We start from the raw sequence: 21,294 nt of genomic DNA, 5'->3' as shown, positions 1-21,294 counted from the left end.
AACCATAAAATCCATACCGTGAAATATTCCCTGGCTGAATTAACAGCCTTTAAAGAGCAGAATATTTCCTCAAATCACAATTCCTCATTCTGTACCTGCTGCAGCTGTGACCTGTGCACAAAGATCCAAAATGTGCCTCATCCCACGTGGATCCCAGCCCGGGTTTGCTGCTTAAGACTCATCAGAAAATCATCAACTGTGGCTGGATGCTGCAGAAAGGTCTGAAATGCTGCTGATAGATTCTACTCTGCTTTTAATAGGCAGTGAAGTGATCCCCAGCACAGCCTTGGGTTCAGCAGAGCTGTGTGATGAGCAGAAACCTTCAGCAGTACAATGGGAAACGCTTTCCTGAGCCAACTTTGTTGGGAATAATTCCGACTGAGGGCTCTGTGTTCTCTGCTCAGCCCGATGTCCTCGCCTGTCATGTGGTCAGGAACATTCTTTCCAGCTCCTTTCATGGCCCAAACATTTGGGATGCTGCTGTTGAGCTGTTGTGTGGCTGCTCTCCCCTCTTTTGGAGGGTTCTCTGGGGGGGAGATGCTGGTGTGGAGTGAACCCCTGGAGCTGGGAGGGTTTGGGGTCAGCAGTGACCACCCAGGTGTTCCATGAGGGACCATTATCCCTTTCTCCCTGCCCTCATTTGTGGGAGAAATGCAGAGAGAAACCAGCGTGGGATGGGAATGGAGCCTCCAGCAACTCCACAGAGGAGAACAGGGTGACTTTGGAGAGGTTTTTTGTCAGAGGCCATCGGTGCCAGCGTGGTGTGTGGCACAGGGCAGGGAGGCAACGCTGGAATCCTCTAACAATGAGGCCGAGGTGGCTTTGTGCCACCCCCAAAACTGCACAGGCGTGAGGGTTTTCCTCCAGCCAGCCCTGTCCGTGCATTTCCTGGAACAGGGACAAGGCCACACAGCTTCAAGCCACCAAAGACAGCAGTAAACAAGCTGGGTTGCTGGGTAGGCTCTGAGTTACAAGAGTCAGAGACTGTTTTGTTTCCAGGGAGGGGAAAAAAGGGGAGAAAAAAAATCTCTCACCATCAGGGGTTTTTTTCCTGGATCTCACATCCAGGTCCACATTCAACCCTCCAGCACCTCCCTAATCCCCTCTCTGGAAGGACAGAGGTTTTATCCCATTATCCCAATTAAAAAGTCAGGGAAGGGATGGTTAAACAGTGTCTCCAAGTCATGCATTTTCCTTTTTTTTGTGTGTATGCTTTTTTTATTTCATCATCTTCTACTGCTCCAAAGGGCTTTTAGGGCAATGCTTCCATTGAAAACTCCATCACTGGGGCTGTGTTTTTTTCTCCACATCCAGCCCTCCAGCATCTCCCTGACCCCCTCCCAACAAGCAGCCTGGAAATACAGAGGTTTTATCCCATTAATATAAAAAAAATCAGGAAAGGGATGGTTAAACACTGCCTCCAAGTCATGCATTTTCCTTTTTTTGTGTATGCTTTTTTAATTTCATCATCTACTGCTCCAAAGGGAGAAACAAATGGCTTTTAGGGCAATACTTCCATTGAAAACTCCAGCTCTGGGGCTGTGTATTTTTCTCCACAGGGGTGAGGAGGGGGAGGAAAAGCATGTGCAGGGATTTCTCTCGTTCCGGTTCCTCCGAAGGAGCAGCTCCTCACAGCACTTCTGCCTCTGGAGGAAACATCTGTGGCCGTGGCCACGTTCCTGGGGCAAACCCCCCTGCTTGGGAGGCTGTTGTGTACCAAATTTCCTGGTTGCCATCTCTTAAAGATTATCTCCCTCCCAGAAAAGGGCAGCGTTTCCCATGTTTCCATGTGTAACGTCCGTGATGGCTGCTATAAACATCATGGAACGTTTCCCTGCCCCTCCTCTGACATAGGTAGCAAAGTCCTCTGCTTTTCATCTTTCAAAGCCCTGCAGAAATGTTTAGGGTCGTGTATCCTGCCATTGTTCTGGGCTGGGCATCCCACTGAAGTGCCTGGGAGAAATGAGTTCAGGATATGGATCTATCTCGGGTCCATCTCTGCTGCGGCCCCAGGAACATCCACATTTTACAGATGGGAAGGCAGAGATGGCTCCTGATAGACTGGAGGCAACTGGTGATTCCCACCCCTTTGGAAAACAACAGGAGGACAGGCCAAAATCTCAACAAAAGCTCTCAAAAAAACTCAACCAAGCCCTTGTTGGGCTTTTCTGTGTGACAGAACTGATGTTCACAACAGGCATTTTGATACCTGGAGCATTGGAGTGGCTCTGGGAGCCTTTAATCCCACTGATCCTCCTGCTCCAGAACTTTCCAGCACAATCCAGGGACAAACCACAGCTCCTGCTCTGGGAGACAAGGCACAAAAGAGAAATTTTGCCCAGAATTTTGCCCCAGGAACATCCACATTTTACAGATGGAAAGGCAGAGATGGCTCCTGATAGACTGGAGGCAACTGGTGATTCCCACCCCTTTGGAAAACAACAGGAGGACAGGCCAAAAACTCAACAAAAGCTCTCAAAAAACCTCAACCAAACCCTTCTTGAACTTTTGTGTGTGACAGAAAGTGTTTCCCAAAGGAATTTTGATACCTGGAGCCTTTAATCCCACTGATCCTCCTGCTCCAGAACTTTCCAGCACAATCCAGGGACAAACCACAGCTCCTGCTCTGGGAGAGACAAGACATGAAACAGAATTTTTCCCCCAAATGTGCCACCTCCAGCAGTCTCCAAGCCACACAAGTGTGTTCCCATCCACCCATCCCACACTTTGAGCCAAGCCAGGTTTACCTTTCCTTAAAGAATAAAACACACGGGGGCAGTTGTGTGGGATCAAAACAAGGCCAGGGGAAGAAGGGAAACGTCCATGTGGTGAAAGCTGCCACATTTCTAAGCATTAACATCCCCGTGGCTGCCACTCCTTCGGATTTCAGAGTGAATAATTGTTCAGACAACAGTCCTGGTTGTGTTTTTCCAGAGGGATCTGGTGTTTTCCGAGTGTTTCCAGGCACCTGCACTGCTCAGGCTCCGGAGCGTGGCGTTTCCATCCCTCTGGAGGAGGCAATGCCTGGAGCTGCTGCTCTGCTGTGACTTTTTCTTCACCCCCACACAATTCCTGCAGCAAGTTCTGCTCCAAATGAACTCCTCCTGGTACCCCAAAGTCCCTGCAAAACTTTCCAGGCCGTGTCATCCTGCTTTCCCAGGTGTGTTTGCTTATTTTTGCAGTAATTAGCCTGAAGCTGAGCTGAGCCACGGAGCTGCTGCACTTTTCTGTGCCTTTTCCAGGGGTTTGGAGTTGAAATCTGCTTTAAATAAAGGAAGGTCTGTGCTCAGGCTGGTGTTCTCACTGCTGAAGCCAAGTGGCACTGCCAGTGTCCTCACATCCCTTTCCATGAGTAAACCCAGGTGGTTTGACCTCTAAAATTTCAATTTGCTCCCTGGTGCTCGTTCCAGAGATCCTGGGGGTCTCTGAGGTGACCTGGAGAAGTGTCTGAGGAAAGGAGATCAGTGTTGATGGCACAGTGAGTCCCTCAGTGAAATTTTTCAAAGGATCTGCAGCTCCCTTGCAAAAAAATTAGTTCATTTTAAGGCTGGAGTTGGAATATTTATCAGAAGTTGGATGAATCAGAGCAACCTGAGATCACGGCCATGGAATGGTTTGGGTTGGAAAGGACCTCAAAGCTCCTCTCATCCCACCCCTGCCATGGCAGGGACATTTCCACTGTCCCAGGGTGTTCCAAGCCCTGTCCAGCCTGGCCTGGGACACTGCCAGGGATCCAGGGGCAGCCACAGCTTCCCTGGGCACCCTGTGATAATGGGAATCTGGATAAAACCAGATTTATTCCTTCTGGTTTTTATTAATAATAAACCCACAGGATCATTCAGATTGGAAAAGAGCCCCTGGGATCATCCAGTCCAACCACTGATATTAATATTCTGGGTTAAATTCCTTACTGGGATATTAATATTCTGTTTTAAATTAATTACTGGGATTTTAATATTCTGGTTTTAGTTCCTTACTGGGATTTTAATATTCTGGTTTTAATTCCTTTACTGGGATTTTGATATTCTGGGTTAAATTCCTTACTGGAATTTTAATAGTCTGGTTTTCATTCCTTACTGGGATTCTGACAGGGAAAGTGACTTAAGGAAACAAGGCAGCCCCATGCCTTTCCTCTGATATTATTCTGGTTTAATTCCTTACTGTGATTTTAATATATTCTGGTTTGAAGTCCTTTACTGAGATTTTAATATTCTGGTTTTCATTCCTTACTGGGATTCTGATTGGGAATGTTACTTAAGGAAACAAGGGATCCCTGTGCCTTTCCTCTGATATTAATATTCTGGGTTTAATTCCTTACTGGGAATTTAATATTCTGATTTTAATTCATTACTGGGATTTTAATATTTTGGTTTTCATTCCTTACTGGGATTTTAATATTCTGGGTTTAATTCCTTACTGGGATTTTAATATATTCTGGTTTTAATTCCTTTACTGGGATTTTAATATTCTGGTTTAAATTTCTTACTGGGATTTTAATATTCTGGTTTTAATTCCTTTACTGGGATTCTGACAGGAAATGTTACTTAAGGAAACAAGACAGCCCCGTGCCTTTCCTCTGATGTTAATATTCTGATTTAAATTCTTTTACTGGGATTTTAATATTCTGGTTTGAATTCCTTACTGGGATTCTGACAGGGCAAGTGACTTAAGGAAACAAGGCGGCCCCATGCCTTGACTCTGATATTATTCTGGTTTAAATTCCTTACTGGGATTTTAATATTTTAGTTTAATTCCTTACTGGGATTTTAATATTCTGGTTTAAATTCCTTTACTGGGATTTTAATATTCTGGTTTTAATTCCTTTACTGGGATTTTAATATTCTGGTTTAAATTTCTTACTGGGATTTTAATATTCTGGTTTTAATTCCTTAACTGGAATTCTCATAGGGAATGTTACCTAGGAAACAAGGGATCCCTGTGCCTTTTCTCTGATATTAATATTCTGATTTAAATTTCTTTACTGGGATTTTAATATTCTGGTTTGAATTCCTTACTGGGATTCTGATAGGGAATGTTACTTAAGGAAACAAGGGATCCCTGTGCCTTTCCTCACTCGTGGAGCCAATCTGAGACTCTCTAGGAGTCACATCATCCTCCAGCTGCAGAGCTGCTGTTGGCTCTGGGGCACCTCCTGCTCCTCCTTCCATCCCCCTGTTTTATCCCTGAGGGTGGCTCCTTGTTCCTTGGCAGGGATAAAGCCCCCAGTGCTGCCTGTTCCTGCAGAGCATCAGGCAGGAGTTGTGCTTGGAAAGGGAACACACGGTCAGGTGTGGCCTCCCAAAAGCACTGCAGAAATCCAAATCCCCTTCCAAAGTGATGAGCTGTTGTTTGGATCCCCTGAGTCCCACAGATCCACAATTTTTTTTTTTTTTTTTGGTTTAGAGGGAGAAATGAGGCACCCACTGATTCTTATGGATCTCAGCTTTTATACCTGCTCAGGACTTGGTGCCAAACTCATCCCCTGATATTCCAAATACCCATTTAAGATTCTGTTCCCACCAAAGTCTCCAAGGTTTTCTGCCAATCTGGATAATCAACCCCATCTGAGAGGATCCTGTGTCAGGGGGCTGTATCCAGGGATTGCTCCGTGCTTTTCCAGGCCAGGTAATTCCCATCTGTCCCACCTGGGCACGGAAAAGGTTTGATCCAGAAATGCTCCATGGGGAGTTTCACCTGGATGGGAAAAAGGGATGGTCCGGATGCCAGAAGGGAAAAATAAAAACAAAATGAAGACGTTCTTAAAGAGAATTTTTTAAAATTAATTAATAAAGGGGAAAAGGAAAACAAAAAAGAGCTTTTTAGCATCCACCTGGTGGGGAAAGGCTCCGAACCGGCCCCAGCTGGGCGGGTTTGAAGCCGAATTTTGGGGAAGCTGCGGGCCGGCGGTCCCTGCCCGCCGCCGCCAGGTGGCGCTGCCGCCAAGGGAACGGCACCGCCCCCACCGGGCCCGGCCCCAGCGGGATCATCCCAACCCTACTGAGATCATCCCCATCCCACCGGGACCATCCCAACCCTACTGAGATCATCCCCATCCCACCGGGACCATCCCAACCCTACTGAGATCATCCCCATCCCACCGGGACCATCCCAACCCTACTGAGATCATCCCCATCCCACCGGGACCATCCCAACCCTACTGAGATCATCCCCATCCCACCGGGATCATCCCAACTCTACTGAGATCATCCCGATCCCACCGGGACCATCCCAACCCTACTGAGATCATCCCCATCCCACCGGGATCATCCCAACCCTACTGAGATCATCCCCATCCCACCGGGATCTTCCCAACCCCAGCGGGATCATTTCTGTCCCACTGGGATCATCCAAACCTCACAGGGATCATCTCAACCCCACTGGGACCATCCCAAACCCACTGGGATCATCCCAAACCCACTGGGACCGTCACAACCCACTGGGACCGTCCCAACCCCAACGAGATCATCCAAACCCACCGGGAGCATCCCAAATCCACCAGCACCATCCCGATCCCACCGGGACCATCCCAACCCACCGGGATCGTCTCAACCCCACCAGGATCATCCAAATCCCAACGGGATATTCCCAATCTTATCGGGATCATCCCAATCCCACCAGCACCATCCCGATCCCACCAGGACCATCCCAATACCACTGGGATCATCCAAACCCACTGGGATCATCCCAATCCCACCAGGATCATCACAACCCCAATGGGACCATCCCGAACCCACTGGGACCATCCCAAACCCATGGGGATCATCCAAACTCCACTGAGATCGTCCCAATTCCACCAGGACCATCCCAAACCCAGTGGGATCTTCCCAATCCCACCAGGATCATCCCAATCCCACCGAGATCATCCCAACCCCAATGGGATTGTCCCGATCCCACCAGGACCATCTGATCCCACTGGGATCATCCAAATCCCACTGGGTTCTTCCAAATCCCCAAGGATCCCTCAAACCCACCCAGGATTGTCCAAAAGCCCCCAGAATCCCTCAGTCCCTCAGGATCTCTCCAATTCTCCCACAGGATGCTCCAATCCTCCAAGATCATCCAATACCCCCAGGACCCTCCAAACCCCCCAGGAACCTCCCAGGATCCCTGAGAGACCCCTCACCACCAATCCCACCCCACAAAAAAATGCTGCAGATCATTCCCATGGACCCTCCCAAAAATGTGTGTCCCCCTCTCAAGGGGACCCAGCCCCACATCCCCCTCCAGCTCCCAACGTGGGGCTGTGTGTCCCCTCCTTGGGGACACGAGGCCACAGGCGGGTGACAGTGGCAGACACAGCCCCAGCTCCAGGGTGGACTTGTGAGGATGGGGAGAAAAATCCTGGCAGGAGCAGAGGGAAAAATCCCCGTACAAAGCCTGGGGACACTGATGTCCCCTGATCCAGAGGGGACACACCAGGCCTTGTTTGCCATCGTGCTCCAAAATTTCATCCCTGTAGAAAATTCCCGGCCAATTCCATCCCTGTAGAAAATTCCTGGGCCTGCACAGGGCATCAGCCATGAGAAGCTGTTTCCTGAAGCAGAAATCCTAAAAACCCAAAAGAAAATGAGTTGTGTTCCCTAAGGATTGGGATGTGAGGGATGAGGAGCTTGCTGATGATGCTGGGCTGAGCACGGTCAGATCTGAGCTTTTCCAGCAGCAAATCCCACATTTCTGGGCAAGTTTATCCCTCCTCACCTTCTCTCAGAGCCCGAAGGCACTCCTGGAAAAGTGCAACAGCAGCTCGGGGTTTGCCATCCCCTGGGATAAAAAATCCTGGGAAAAACCCCATTGGGTTTTTGCAGGTGGAGAATTGGGGGCAGGAGCTGAGAGGATTTCACCTGGGACAAAAAAATCCTGGGAAAAATCCCGTTGGATTTTTGCAGATGGAGAATTGGAGGGGTTTCACCTGCGACAAAAAATCCTGGGGAAAAATCCCATTGGCTTTTTGCAGGCAGAGAACTGGGGGGGTTTCACCTGGGACTAAAAATCCTGAGAAAAATCCCGTTGGCTTTTTGCAGGCAGAGAACTGGGGGGGTTTCACCTGGGACTAAAAATACTGGGGAAAAAATCCCATTGAGATTTTGTAGATGGAGAATTGGGGGCAGGATCTGGAGGGATTTCAGTTGGGATTAAAAATCCTGGGGAAAATCCAGTTGGGTTTTTGCAGATGGAGAACTGGGGAGTTTCACCTGGGACAAAAAATCCTGGGAAAAACCGCATTGGATTTCTTCAGATGGAGAACTAGGGGGGTTTAACCTGGGACAAAAAATCCTGGGAAAAAAATCCCATTGGGTTTTGCAGATGGAGAGCTGGGGGCAGGAGCTGAGGGGGTCTCAGCCTCTCCTGGAGGGCTCCGGGCTCCTGTTTAGACTGCGCTCAGTGGCTTGAGGAATATGTGGCGTCCACGGAATGCGGCGGCTCTGTTTTTCCAGGTTTGGAAAACGACGGGAGGGAGGGGAAGGAATCACACCAGGCTTTGTTTGGGGAGCAGATACAGAACCCCCAGCAAGGTGCTGCCTGCCCTTCCCGGCCTCCAGCAGCACCAAATGCCAAAATCCGGATCCAAAATTGATCCAAAATTGATCCAAAATTGATCCAAAGAGGTGGAAGCAAAGCTCGGGAGTGCCAGGGGGATTTCAAGGAGCTGAACTCCAAACCCTGGAGCATCACCTCAGCCACACCTGGGACAGATATTTGCTTCAGAAGCAAAAAAAAACCACCAAAATCTCATTTTTCAGCTTGTATCTAAAAGGATGGAGACAACTCCCTCGCCTCCAACAGGGATGGGCAAAAATGTGGGATAAATCAGCCTGGAAAAGCAGAAAAAAAGGGAAAACCAAGAATGCTGCAGGTAAATCGCTGCTGGCTTAAAGGGATCTAAACAGAGATCTAAAAACCCCCAAAACAACAAAGATTTTTTAAAAAACCACCCAAAACCCCACAAAAAACCTGCAAAACAACAATTAAAAAAAAATATCTGAAAAGGCCTCCCCCAAATCTAATCAAGCCTTGCCTTAATTGCAATAATGCACAAATATTGTGTATTATTTGCAATAATTCACAAATTTGTCCCTTGTCGTCACAGTGAATTTGGCTTTTAATTAAACAGATTCCTCAGAGTTGGGCTAATTAAATTTCCCTCCATAAAGGCAGAAATTCCACAGCCACAAAATCAGATTAATCCACCCGCATCTCTTTTTTTTTTAATATTGAATATTGATAGAGACAGATTGACCCGCGAATTAAAGCCAAAATTCCTGGATATTGGAGGATCCTGAATTAGCCCCAATTTCACCAAATTTCACAGGAAAACAGCGATATTTAAATGCAGATTTATCAGTGCCCTCTGCACGATGGAGAGATTGTGCAGTCGAGCTGCTTAATTTTTATTCCTAATATTAATTCCTAATAATTTGGGTTAATTTGGTTAAATTTCCTTCTGTTTTATGCATTTTTATTTCTTTTTACGGCAAGGAGAAAAGCCTGCGGAAAATCCCCGGGATGGAGGAAAAGGAGGAGGAAAAAAAGGAGCTGGAAAATTCCCGGAATGGAGAAAGAGGAGGAAAAAAGGAGACAGAAAATTCCTGGGATGAAGGAAAAGGAGGAGGAAAAAAAGGATCCATGGGCTCCATCCCACCTGAAATTCCAGGGAAAGGCAAAGAACTGTCAAACAGCGTCTTTCGCCTTGAGAGGGGAAAAAAAAAATTAAAATAAATGGAATAATCCTAATAATAAAAAGCTAAAAATAAAAAGCGCCGCCGCTTTTCCTCCTTCTGCCTTTTAATACCCTCAAGTGAAATATTTCCCAGCTGGGAAATTGGTAACCAGGACTTTGCCAAGGTGGAAATAAAATAAAAAACCGAAAAATGTTGATTTTTTTTTGAGTCTATGCAATTATTGCCTGAGGGTTTGCAGGGCCGGGCAGGGGATTCCTCATTAATTAATTTTAATTACGCCGCACGCTCGTTTATTTGCTGTTCATACAACGGTGAAGCCCAAATGTTACAAATAACATACAGGTTTTATTTCGGGATTTTTTTTTTTTTCTTTTCTTTCTTTAGGGACAAAACGGACACACACACACACACACGCACATTAAAAAAAAAAATAATAAAGAAAACCCACATAATTACAATTTTATACAGTGCAGAAAGAATTAAAATAAGTGTCACCGAACTGTACAACGGGAAAAAAAAATATAGAGAAAGGGAAGGGAGGGGAATAATCCTTCATTATATATAGATTTCTATAAAAACATATGGAGGATTGTCTTTACACAGAGACCACTTGCAAATTTACAAAGGTTTAACTAAAAAAAAAAAAACCAAAACAAAAAAACCCCAAATCTATAAGGCAAATATTGCCAACAGAGATTCCCCGATTTAATACTGATCAACTGAGACTATTCGTGTCTCCATTATTAGCAACAACAACAAAAAAAAAAAAAAAAAAGGAAAAAAAATGTAGAATAAATAACAGGATGAGCATGGCTGTCTCTTTCCAAAGTGCCTCGTTCTCTCTCTCTCTCTCTCTGCATAGGGTCTGATCCTGCAGGTTTTTTATGCAGGAAAAAAAATTAAAAAAATGCCACCAAAATTAATAGTTTAAAAAAAAAAAATCCCTCTGAGATTTTTTTTTTTTTTTTTTGCCTGCTGGGTGTTGGCTGGCAAAAAAAAAAAAAAAAGAAAGAAGGAAAGAAGGAAAGAAGGAAGGAAGGAAAGAAGGAAAGGAAAAGAAGGAAAGGAAAAGAAAGAAAGAAAGAAGGAAAGGAAAAGAAAGAAAGAAAGAAGGAAAGGAAAAGAAAGAAAGAAAGAAAGAAAGAAAGAAAGAAAGAAAGAAAGAAAGAAAGAAAGAAAGAAAGAAAGAAAGAAAGAAAGAAAGAAGTATTAAAAAAAAGGAAAGAAGGAAAAAAGGAAAGAAGGAAAGAAAGGAAGGAAAAAGTATATTAAAAAAAAAAAAAAAAAAAAAAAAAAAAAAAGGTATTTTTAAGTATTTTTCCGAGGGGATTTGAGATTTGAGTTCGGGGTCTTTTCCAGCCGGGCCGGTGGCATCGGTCACCACCAGCTCCCAAAACGAGTTCACAATCTCATTTTTTTGCATCAAAACCTCATTTTCCAAAACCTCACCCCAACCTCTCACTCGGGGCTTTCACCACGGTCCAGGGAGCCGCTTTTATTTCCTCCCCGAGCAGAAAAACTCCGCAGAGTCACATCCACGGCCGATGCTCAGCTCATTCCGGGAGCTCCAACATTCCCAAAAAAAAAAAAAACCACCAGGACATCCCTTTTTCCACTTTGGGGGATGCTCAGAGCTCAGAGCGGCGTTTTCCCGGCCCCGCTCACATCACGCACGGTTTGATGTCCTGGTAAGTCACTTGTTGGTGGTAATAGGAGCCGCTCCCCGCAGAGTGCATGGAGGACGAGGCCATGGCGTTGAAAGAGAAGACAAATTCTTTTCTGTCACACATACTGGGGGATTGAGAGTGATACCGCGGGATTCCTGCGGGGAAAAGGGGGGAGAACACGGTCAGGAACGCACAGGGATTCACCCAGGGGAGAGAGAGGGGGATGGAGAGAAAAAGGCTGGATGGGGGTTAAAATATATATAAAAATCCCAATAACTCGAGCTGAGCGCACGGCCTGGCGCGAGCGATAATTTGCAGGGGAGAGAGAAGGGGATGGAGAGAAAAACGCTGGATGGGGTTAAAAAATATATAAAAAAATGTCAATAAGCCAAGTCGAGCGCAGGGCCCGGTGCAAGCGATAATTTGCAGGGGAGAGAGAAGGGGATAGAGAGAAAAACGCTGGATGGGGTCAAAAAAATATATAAAAATCCCAATAAGCCAAGCCGAGTGCACGGCCCGGTGCGAGCGATAATTTGCAGGGGAGAGAGAAGGGGATGGAGAGAAAAACGCTGGATGGGGGTTAAAAAAATATATATAAAAATGTCAATAAGCCAAGCCCGGTGCGAGCGAGGGTTTGGGGAGATTTTGGCACCCACAGGTGCAGGGGGAAGGAGAGAAAAAGGCTGCATGGGGTTAAAAAATAAATATGAAAATGCCAATAACTCGAGCCGAGCGCATGGCCTGGTGAGAGCGATGATTTGGGAGGATTTTGGTACCCGCAGGTGCAGGGGGAAGAAGAGAACAAGGCTGGATGGGGTTAAAATATATATAGAAAAATGCCGTTAAGCCAAGCCCGGTGCGAGCGAGAGTTTGGGGAGATTTTGGTACCCGCAGGTGCAGGAGGATGGAGAGAAAAAGGCTGGATGGGGTTAAAAAATATGTATAAAAATCCCAATAAACCAAGCCGAGTGCATGGCCCGGTGAGAGGGATGATTTGGGGGGATTTTGGCACCCGTAGGTGCAGGGGGAAGGAGAAAACAAGGCTGGATGGGGTCTAAAATATATATAGAAAAGGTGCAGGGAGAAGGAGAGAAAAAGGCTGGATGGGGTTAAAATATATATAGAAAAATGCCAATAACTCGAGCCGAGCGCACGGCCCGGTGCCAAGAGGATTTGGGGGGATTTTGGCACCCACAGGTGCAGGGGGAAGGAGAGAACAAGGCTGGATGGGGTTAAAATATATATATAAAAATGTCAATAAGCCAAGCTGAGAGCACGGCCCGGTGAGAGCGAGATTTGGGGGGATTTTGGGGGGATGGAGCTGCCCTGCTCGGTCCAAGGGCACTACCACGAGAACGGATTTGCCTTGGCTTTAGGACAGTTTTTTGGTGTTTTGTTATTTTTTTTTTTCCAACACCAAGATTTATTTTCTTTCGCCCCGGTTGAAAATCCGGGGGAATTTCCCGTTTCTACCGCGAATAGGCCGGGGACGAGAACGGCCGGTCCCGGGGCTGTTCCCATCTCTCCTTCCCCAACCTGGGGATGGAAAATCGGTCCGGGAATTTGGGATGGGCTGGGGATGGGGGGCCCTGCCCAGCAGCGCTTCCCGTCGCTCTTTTGGGTGAAAATCAGAGCGTTTTGGTGAAGGCCTTGGTGGATCCTCGGGGTGGATTTTCCAGCCCCGTTTTCCACAGGCCTTGGATGAGCCGAGCTCTGGGAACTGCCCTGGGGCCGGTCCTGGGGTTCTGTCCCGGTTCTGGGGTTCTGTCCCTGTTCTGGGGTTCTGTCCCGGTTCTGGGGTTCTGTCCCTGTTCTGGGGTTCTGTCCCGGTTCTGGGGTTCTGTCCCTGTTCTGGGGTTCTGTCCCGGTTCTGGGGTTCTGTCCCTGTTCTGGGGTTCTGTCCCAGTTCTGGGGTTCTGTCCCTGTTCTGCAGCCCCAGCCCGGCCTGGTTGATGATTTTTTCCCGTTTCGTTTTGTGTTTTTGACCCATTTGTCCCCCGTTTCCCGGCAGTTCCTGCCAGGCAAATGTCGCTCCCCTGAAGGGCCGAAATGATGGGGAGGGACCCCCCAAATCTGCCCCATCACCCCCCGTGTCACCAAAATCCCGCACCCCGAGGGGGATTTGGGCAGCAAAGCCAAACCCAGCCCTGGCCTGGTCCCTTCCCAGGCCTCTCCCCAGCCAAACCCCATTCCCGGGGTCAGGGCAAACACGGCCCCAACAGCTCCAGGGACGGGACCCGGCCGGCGTTTGGGGTGTGGGAGGATTTGGGGGGTCTGGGCCGGTTTCAGGGTGGGCGATGGATGGAGGGAGGTGAAAACACAACCCTGGGATAAATAGAATTGATGTGAAAAATAGAATTGAGTGTGAAAAATAGAATTGATGGCGGGGAAAGGGCCGGGATGGGATGAGGTGGGGTGGGATGGGATGGGGAGGGTGGGAGACCCCCCGATGGGGGAGAAATTCCTCCCTTTTTGCTCCCAATCCCGATAGAGGTGGGAGAACCCAAAAAAAAGGTTCATTCCCGGCCTCTCCTTCCTGCAGCCGCCTGAGCCCAGTGGCCTCAGGCCTGGGGCGGCCCTGGAGGTGAAACAGACACCGGGAAAACCAGAGCCTTGGCCTGGGAGAGGGAAACCCTGGTCTGGGGAAAGCAGAGCCCCAACCCGGCCATTCCCATTCCCATAATGGGGAAAACCCCGATGGGCACCAGGTTTCCCCCGGGAAAGGAGAAGCGGAGCGAGGGCACGGCAGCTTTAATAGCATTAAACCCGCCTGGGACAGCACTAATAGCATTAATAGCATTAATACTATTAATAGCATGAATAGCAATAATAGCATTAATAGCGTTAATAGCGTTAATAGCATTAATACCATTAATAGCATGAATAGCAATAATAGCGTTAATAGCGTTAATAGCGTTAATAGCAATAATAGCATTAATAGCATCAAACCCGGCGGCCCCCGGGCGCTCCTTACCCTGCAGCTCGGCGGAGTTGTGGCTGTTCTGGTGCAGGTAGGGCTGCTCCAGGGAGTGCGTGGACAGGCTGGACGAGAGCGGGTTTCCCGCGGGGTTACAGGGCGACAGGGGCTGCTGTTTGATGTACGAGGCGCCGGTGTTGAGCGCGGCCGAAGCGCCGGGCGGCCAGGCCGAGGCCGAGCCCGAATACACCGAGTGCGGCTCCATCACGGCGGGCGCGGGGAGCAGCGGGGACGCGGGCACGGAGCCGTCGTGGTGCGGGTATTCCCCGCCCGAGGAGCCGCCCATGTAGCCGTGCCCCCCGTTGGCGGGCAGGTGCGGCACCGAGTGTCCCGCCAGCCCCATCCCCTCCACATTGCCCGACAGATGGCCGTTCATCATCCCCAAACCCCCTTCCAGCGACAGGCTGTTGGGGGGACAGGAGAGCCCGCCGGCGGAGCCCTGGAAGCCGTAGCTGTCGGGGAGGTGGTTGAAGCCCAGCCCGTTCATCATGCTGTACATGGGTTTGAGCGCTTGGCATTTCCTGCGGAACCCGCGGGGCCGGCGGCGGAACGAGCCCTCCTCGAACATGAACTCGCTGGCCGGGTCGATGGTCCAGTAGTGGCCTTTTCCCGGCCGGCCCAAGCCCTTGGGCAGTTTGATGAAACACTCGTTGAGCGAGAGGTTGTGGCGCACCGAGTTTTTCCAGCCCTGGTAGGAGCCTCGGAAAAAAGGGAAACGGCTCTGCAAGAACTGGTAGATCTCGCTCAGGGTGAGGCGTTTGGAAGGAGAGCTCTGGATGGCCATGACGATCAGGGCGATGTAGGAATAAGGCGGTTTCTCCGGCCGCCGGATCCCCGCGTTGGTTTTCTTGGCTTTGGGGCCGTTGTTTCCCGGCGCTCCGGCGCTTCCCGGGGCGCTGCCGCTCCCGGCCGGGGCCGCGTCCATGGCCGAGCCCTGCGGCTGCTTCTCGGCCACCGAGGAGGACATGGGGCCGAACCCGCCGCTGCTGCTGCCGCTGCTGAGCACCGCAGGAGGAGGGGGCTGAGAGGACAGAGCCGCCTGCGCCTCTGCGGTCATCTACGGGCAGCTCCGGGCGGCCAGTCCAGCCCCAGCCCCAGCCCCAGCCCCAGCCCCAGCCCCAGCCCCAGCCCCGGCCCCAGCCCCAGCCCCAGCCCGACCCTCCTCCGCCCCCCCAAAAGGCCGGAGCTGCTGGGGGTTCACCCACCGCCCTCCCCTCCCTGGGCTGTCCCGCTCTCCACCGGCAGAAATAACTTCACCCCTGCGGGTATAAACAAATGGAAGAAGCTACAACCCCCCCTCCCAACCCACCCACCCACCCACCCCCAACCCCTCCTCTGCCTCCTCCTTCTCCTCCTCCTGCTGCTCTTTCTTTATCCCAAAATCCGAGCGCGGCTGCAGAAGGAGCGAGATGCGGGAGGAGGGGAGGGGGGGCGCAGGGAGGAGGGATGGAGGGAGGAAAAAAGTCGAGGCTGAGAGAGAGAGAAGAGCTGGGGCCGCCTCTGTGCCTGTCCCGGGCCGCTGTGTCCCCTCTCCGCGGTGGCTTTAGCTGCGCTGTCGCTGTGGCTGTGACAGCAGGGAGCTGTTTCCCATCCTGGTGCCTGTCCAGTCTGCCCCCGGCCGGGCCGCTCGCCTTCTACTTTATCTCTCTCCTCCCGGCGGAGTCTCCTTCGCCGCTCCTTTGACAGACGTAAGAGCAGAAGAGGAGATTCCCCGCCCTGTCCCGGCCCCCTCCCCGCGCTGGGGCAGCTTTTAAAGAGCCCTTTCCCTGCCCCACCCGGGCCGGGGGAGGGAGGGGAGGGAGGGGAAGGGGAGTTGTTCTCTCTGCAGAGGCACCGCGCCCGCATCACTCCATCACCCCCTGTGTGTGTCTCTATGTGTGTGTGTTTATCCCACCCGTGTCCGTGGGGATCCTTCACTCCATCCCTCGATTTCTCCCCAAAACACTGGGAAAAGCCTCTGGAGGGTGGAGAAAAAAGGAGGCAAAAGCAGCGCGGAGGTTCCGCGGCTTCACCCGCTCTCCGCTCGCTCTTTTTAAGCTCTGCGGGCCCGGGCAGGATGTTTATACTGAGCAATGTAAACACGGCCTCGGGGGGTGATTTAATAAAAAGAAATCGGCGAAAAAAAGCCTCGTGAAATGCCCTTTTCTGCCTCCGCGGCCGCTTAAAGGGTTTGGGGGCTGCTCCGAGGCTGATTTAGGGATGGGGATGGCTCGGGTTGTTTTTATTTTTTTTTTTTTAATTTTTTTTTTTTTTTTTTTTTTTTTTTTTTTTGGAGGGGGGTGTGGATAAATCCCTGCTGGATTTTCACGGCTCTGAGCCCGGAGTTTGGATTCTCAACTCCTGCCGAGCTGCGGGTGTGGGAGGGAAAGGAAAATAGAAATTCAAAGGGGTAAAAAAAAAAAAAATCCTTTTCTGCCTCTTGTGTCCCCCAAAAATGCACCTCTGGGAGCGCCAGGGCAGAGCTGTCACTGCGGGTAAGTCACTGGGAATTGTTTGTCGCCTTTCTCTGGAGCAGGGGATGGAGAGATGCGGGTGGGAACAGGGGATGGAGCCAGAGCTCCCAGGGATGCTCATTTCCCCTCCCCACACCGGGGAAAAAAGAAAAAAAATAAAGAAAAAATGGGAAAAAAATTTATAAAAATCAGTCCAATACTCTGTACATCATTACAGGCCTCGCCCCTGTGCGGGGACACACAAATTTCCCCAAACCCTCCGTCCTCCAGCTTCGCTTTTCGAGTTTTTATTTATTTTTTTATATTTTTTTTAATGATAATTTAATAGCTTTTAAAGGAAAGATAACGGCGTTATTGGCGAGCAGTTGTGAGCAGCCTCCGGGGCGCCTGGCGCGGCTGTGGGGATTTCACATCAGCCTTTTCTTCTTTTTAATTCTCTTTTTTTTCCTTTATATCCTTCCCTCTCTCGCCTCTTTTCCTCCCTCTTCCCAATAATAATAATAAAATAATAATAATAATAATATTTCCCTTTGCCTCTTTTCCTCCCTCATAATAATAATAATAATAATAATAATAATAATATATAATATAATGATAATAATAATAATAATATTCCCCCTCGCCTCTTTTCCTCTCTTTTTGCAATAATAATAATAATGATAATAATAATAATAATATTCCCCCTCCCCTCTTTTCCTCTCTCTTCATAATAATAATAATAATAATATTAATAATAATATTCCCCCTCCCCTCTTTTCCTCTCTTTTTGCAATAATAATAATAATAATAATAATAATAATATAATATCCCCCTCCCCTCTTTTCCTCTCTTTTTGCAATAATAATGATAATAAAATAATAATAATAATAATAATAATAATATAATATCCCCCTCCCCTCTTTTCCTCTCTTTTTGCAATAATAATAATAATAAAAATAAAATAATAATAATAATAAAGGCACGGGACAGGCCGGGCTGGGGGCAGGTACCCAGGGAAGGGCTGGGAGGAGGTTTGGGATGGTTATTTTTGGATTTTTTCCCCCGAGGAGAAGGAGAAGGAGCAGCTCCGGCTGCCCTCGGCTCGGAGCAGAACGCGGAGGGGGAAAAGGGGAAAAAACACCCCAAAAATCGTTTTTTTTGGGGGGAAACAATCACCTTCCCCGAGAAAGCTGGTGCAGAATATTCCCTCTGCTTCTTGCTTTATTTCTTTTTATTTTTGCATCTCTGACCCCGCATCAAATATTCCCCCCTCGGCTGGAGAAATCTTTATATCCCTTTATTTATATAAGTTTTGTATCACTCTGCCCCCCTAAAAAACCCCGGGGATGGAGCTTTAAACGCAGCACAAAACACCCGTGGGGAAAAAAAAAATCACCTTTAAACCTTTTGCTACCAGCGAAATTTTTGGAAATAAAATATCTCCGAGTTTAAAATAAATAAATAAATAAATAAATAATAAAATTCTCCGTGGAAATCAAAAGAAAATCAGTCCCTTCATCAGTGCCCTGTTCCCCCTGTCGCAATGTCTTTTAGGAGAGGAAGAATTTGATTTTTCGAGGCGTTTAAAAATGCGAATTTATCGCTCCGGGTCCTACAGGCCTCGTGGTGGGAATAACAGAATTGTTGGAGGGTTTTAATAAGAGAAAAAGAGAATTTTGGGGAGGAAAAACCCCGCTGGAGGAGGATGGGGAGGATGATGAGGATGAGGATGGTGTGGGGGGAAAAACAGAACCCGCTTTTGGCTCCGTCTGCTCATCGAGGCCACGAAAAAATGAGGAGAAAAAGAAAAAAATGATAAAAATTAAATGCTAATTTGGCTCAATTAACTTCTCCCATCCCATCCCACCCGGCTCCTTCCCCAACCCTCCCTCTCCCTACCCCAAAAAACTCCTATTTTCTGTCCAAACACACAAACCCGATCTTTCTTCCTCTCCCCCTGTCCCCGGCTATTTTCCCGGCTAATTGCTTTAAGCGGAGTCAGCCGAGGATGGAAATGGATCCGGTTCGGGGGATGCTCCGGGAGGGGCCTGGACCACCCAGGCCGAGGGGGCGGGTTTGGGTTTGTCCTGTCCCTGCTCTGCCCTGAGTGCCCCGGCACCGCTCTGCGGGCCCGGCCTTTTCCCCACAGCTCCTTTGGGGGTTTTTTTTAGGGTTTTTGGTTTTTTTTGGGTTTTTATTTTTTTGGGGTTTTTATTTTTTTGGGGTTTTATTTTTTTTTTTCCCTTCAGTCCCCAAAGCCTGTTTGGGGTTTATATATATATATATATATATATATATATTTTTTTTTTTTTTTTTTTTTTTTTTTTTTTTTTCCTTCAGTCCCCCTAGCCCGCTTTGGGGTTTTTAATTTTTTAGGGTTTTTGGTTTTTTCCCTTTAGTCCTCAAAGCATATTTGGGGTTTTTAATTTTTTAGGGTTTTTGGTTTTTTCCCTTTAGTCCCCAAAGCCTCTTTGGCGTTTTAATTTTTTTTTTTCTTTTTTTTTTTCTTTTTTTTTTTTTTTTTCCCTTCAGTCCTCCTAGTCCACTTTGGGGTTTTTAATTTTTTAGGGTTTTTATTTATTTCCCTTCAGTCCTCAAAGCCTGTTTGGGATTTTTATTTTTTTTTTTCCCTTCAGTCCCCAAAGCCTCTTTGGGGGTTTTAATTTTTTTTTTTTTTTTTTTTTTTTTTTTTTTTTTCTCTCCCTTCAGTCCCCCTAGCCCGCTTTGGGGTTTTAAATTTTTTTTATTTATTTTTTTTTTTTCCTTCAGTCCCCAAAGCCTATTTGGAGATTTTGGGTTTTTTCCCTTCAGTCCCCAAAGCCTGTTTGGGGTTTTTGTTTTTTTGGGGTTTTTATTTTTTTCACTTCAGTCCTCAAAGCCTGTTTGGGGTTTTTATTTTTTTTTCCCATCCCCGTGGCCGCAGCCCCCAAATCCGCGGCGAATTGATCCCTAAATGTTTATTTGGGCTATTTAGGGGGGTTTTCTGGGGTTTTATTTTTTTCCCTTCAGTCGCCGCCATCCCCGTGGTCGCTGGTCCCAAATCCGCAGCGAATTGATGCTTAAATGTTTATTTGGGGTGGGGTTTTTTGGGGTTTTTTTTCGTTTTTGTTTTTTTCCCTTCAGTCCCCAAAGCCTGTTTGGGATTTTTATTTTTTTTTTCCCATCCCCGTGGCCGCTGCCCCCAAATCCGAGCGAATTAATCCCTAAATATTTATTTAAAGGCGAGAATTGGAGCGTTGGGTGGAGAGAGCGGGGCTGGGGGAGGCACCGAGGGGGGGATGATTTTAGGGACACCCCAAATACTTTTATATTTTTTGCGGCTCCATCAAGGTTTTTCCCACTCGTGGGACTTTTCCCAGTCCCGGCTTTGGCCTCTCGCATTCCTGGAGGCAAAACTCGGTTGGGACCTGGAGAAAAAAGATTTTTTTTATTATTATTATTTTGGGAGATAAGAAGCCAAAATTAGGAACTCAGGGAGTGTTTGAAGCGGCTGCGGGAGGTGCGGGCTGGGCATCACCGCCCTGCCTCGGGCACAAGGTCAGCTTTTGGTCAGAAAGATGAAAAAATAAAAATAAATTTAAAAAAAAAAAAAAAAAAAAAAAAAAAAAGGAGGAAAATTTAATCTCCCCCTTTTGTCTCCTTTTTTTCCTCCCCCCCCCCGCCCTTCAAGCCCAGATTTTCCATTACGTCCTTCAATGAAATATCACAGCGCAGGAATTTACAGCTCAGGAATTTTTTATTATTATTATTATTATTATTTAATTTATTTTATTTTTTTCCTGCCGAGTTTTCTGGCAGGAGCCTCTCCCTGCCCTCCAAATCTCTCCCAGCGATAACAGATTGTGTCACACAGACACAACCCCTTCCCACTGAGATCTCCCAAATATCTCCTGCTATTTATAATTTATAATTTAAAATTTATATCCACACTCGAGGATGGAGAACCACAATAATTTCTTTTGGACTGGAAGCGATTCAGACCAAAAAAAAATTTGGGTACCAATAAAAACAACAGGGCTGAGCTGGGACCAGGATGCTCCAACATCCTTAAAATTCTCCCTCGAGTGATGCTCCAACATCCTAAAAATTCTCCCTTAAAAGGCAGCTCGGATTGTAATTCCAGGTGTAAATCCAGGTGTAAATCCAGGTGTAAATCCAGGTGTAAATCCCTGCCTGAGACATTCAGGCTTTGCTGGAGGAGTTTTTTCCCCCAGTTTTGGGATGTTCCCAAAACAAACAAACCCCTGGGGAAAGGATTGTCCCTTTTCCCATCAATTTGGCACCACCCAAACCAAATTCGCTTTGCCAGCGCTAAATCCCGTCCGGATAAAGGTGAAATTGTGCTGGAGGAACTTTTCGATTTGCTGCTGAATTTTTTTTTTTTTTTTTTTTTTTTTTTTTTTTTTTTTTGGCATAGGGAAAAAATCTCCAGCCTCTGATGCAAAAAAAAAAAAATCTGGCTGGGCCAAGCCGGGCTGGGGGTCTCCAGTAAAGGAGGAGAATGAGGGAATTCAACAGGTTTCAGCCTAATTTCTTCT

At 47.8% G+C, this 21,294-nt stretch overlaps 2 protein-coding genes across 2 annotated transcripts in view; one reads left to right on the top strand and one right to left on the bottom strand.

Annotated features, from left to right (window-relative positions):
* The window catches only part of GINS2 (GINS complex subunit 2), a 331,333-nt gene that overhangs the window by 29,508 nt on the left and 280,531 nt on the right, over positions 1–21,294 (top strand). The window lies entirely within an intron of this gene.
* On the bottom strand, positions 9,529–15,381 carry FOXF1 (forkhead box F1; the record flags this gene model as incomplete). Its single annotated transcript, XM_083870013.1, has 2 exons — positions 9,529–11,502; positions 14,322–15,381. The coding sequence occupies 2 exons, from the start codon at positions 15,379–15,381 to the stop codon at positions 11,342–11,344; spliced, it is 1,221 nt and encodes a 406-aa protein (XP_083726139.1). The 3' UTR covers positions 9,529–11,341.

Source organism: Zosterops lateralis (assembly GCF_965231275.1).
Source record: "Zosterops lateralis genome assembly, chromosome: 12".
Lineage (NCBI taxonomy): Eukaryota > Metazoa > Chordata > Aves > Passeriformes > Zosteropidae > Zosterops > Zosterops lateralis.
Note: the sequence above shows the minus strand (reverse complement) of the source record. Positions and strands in the feature narration are given on the sequence as shown.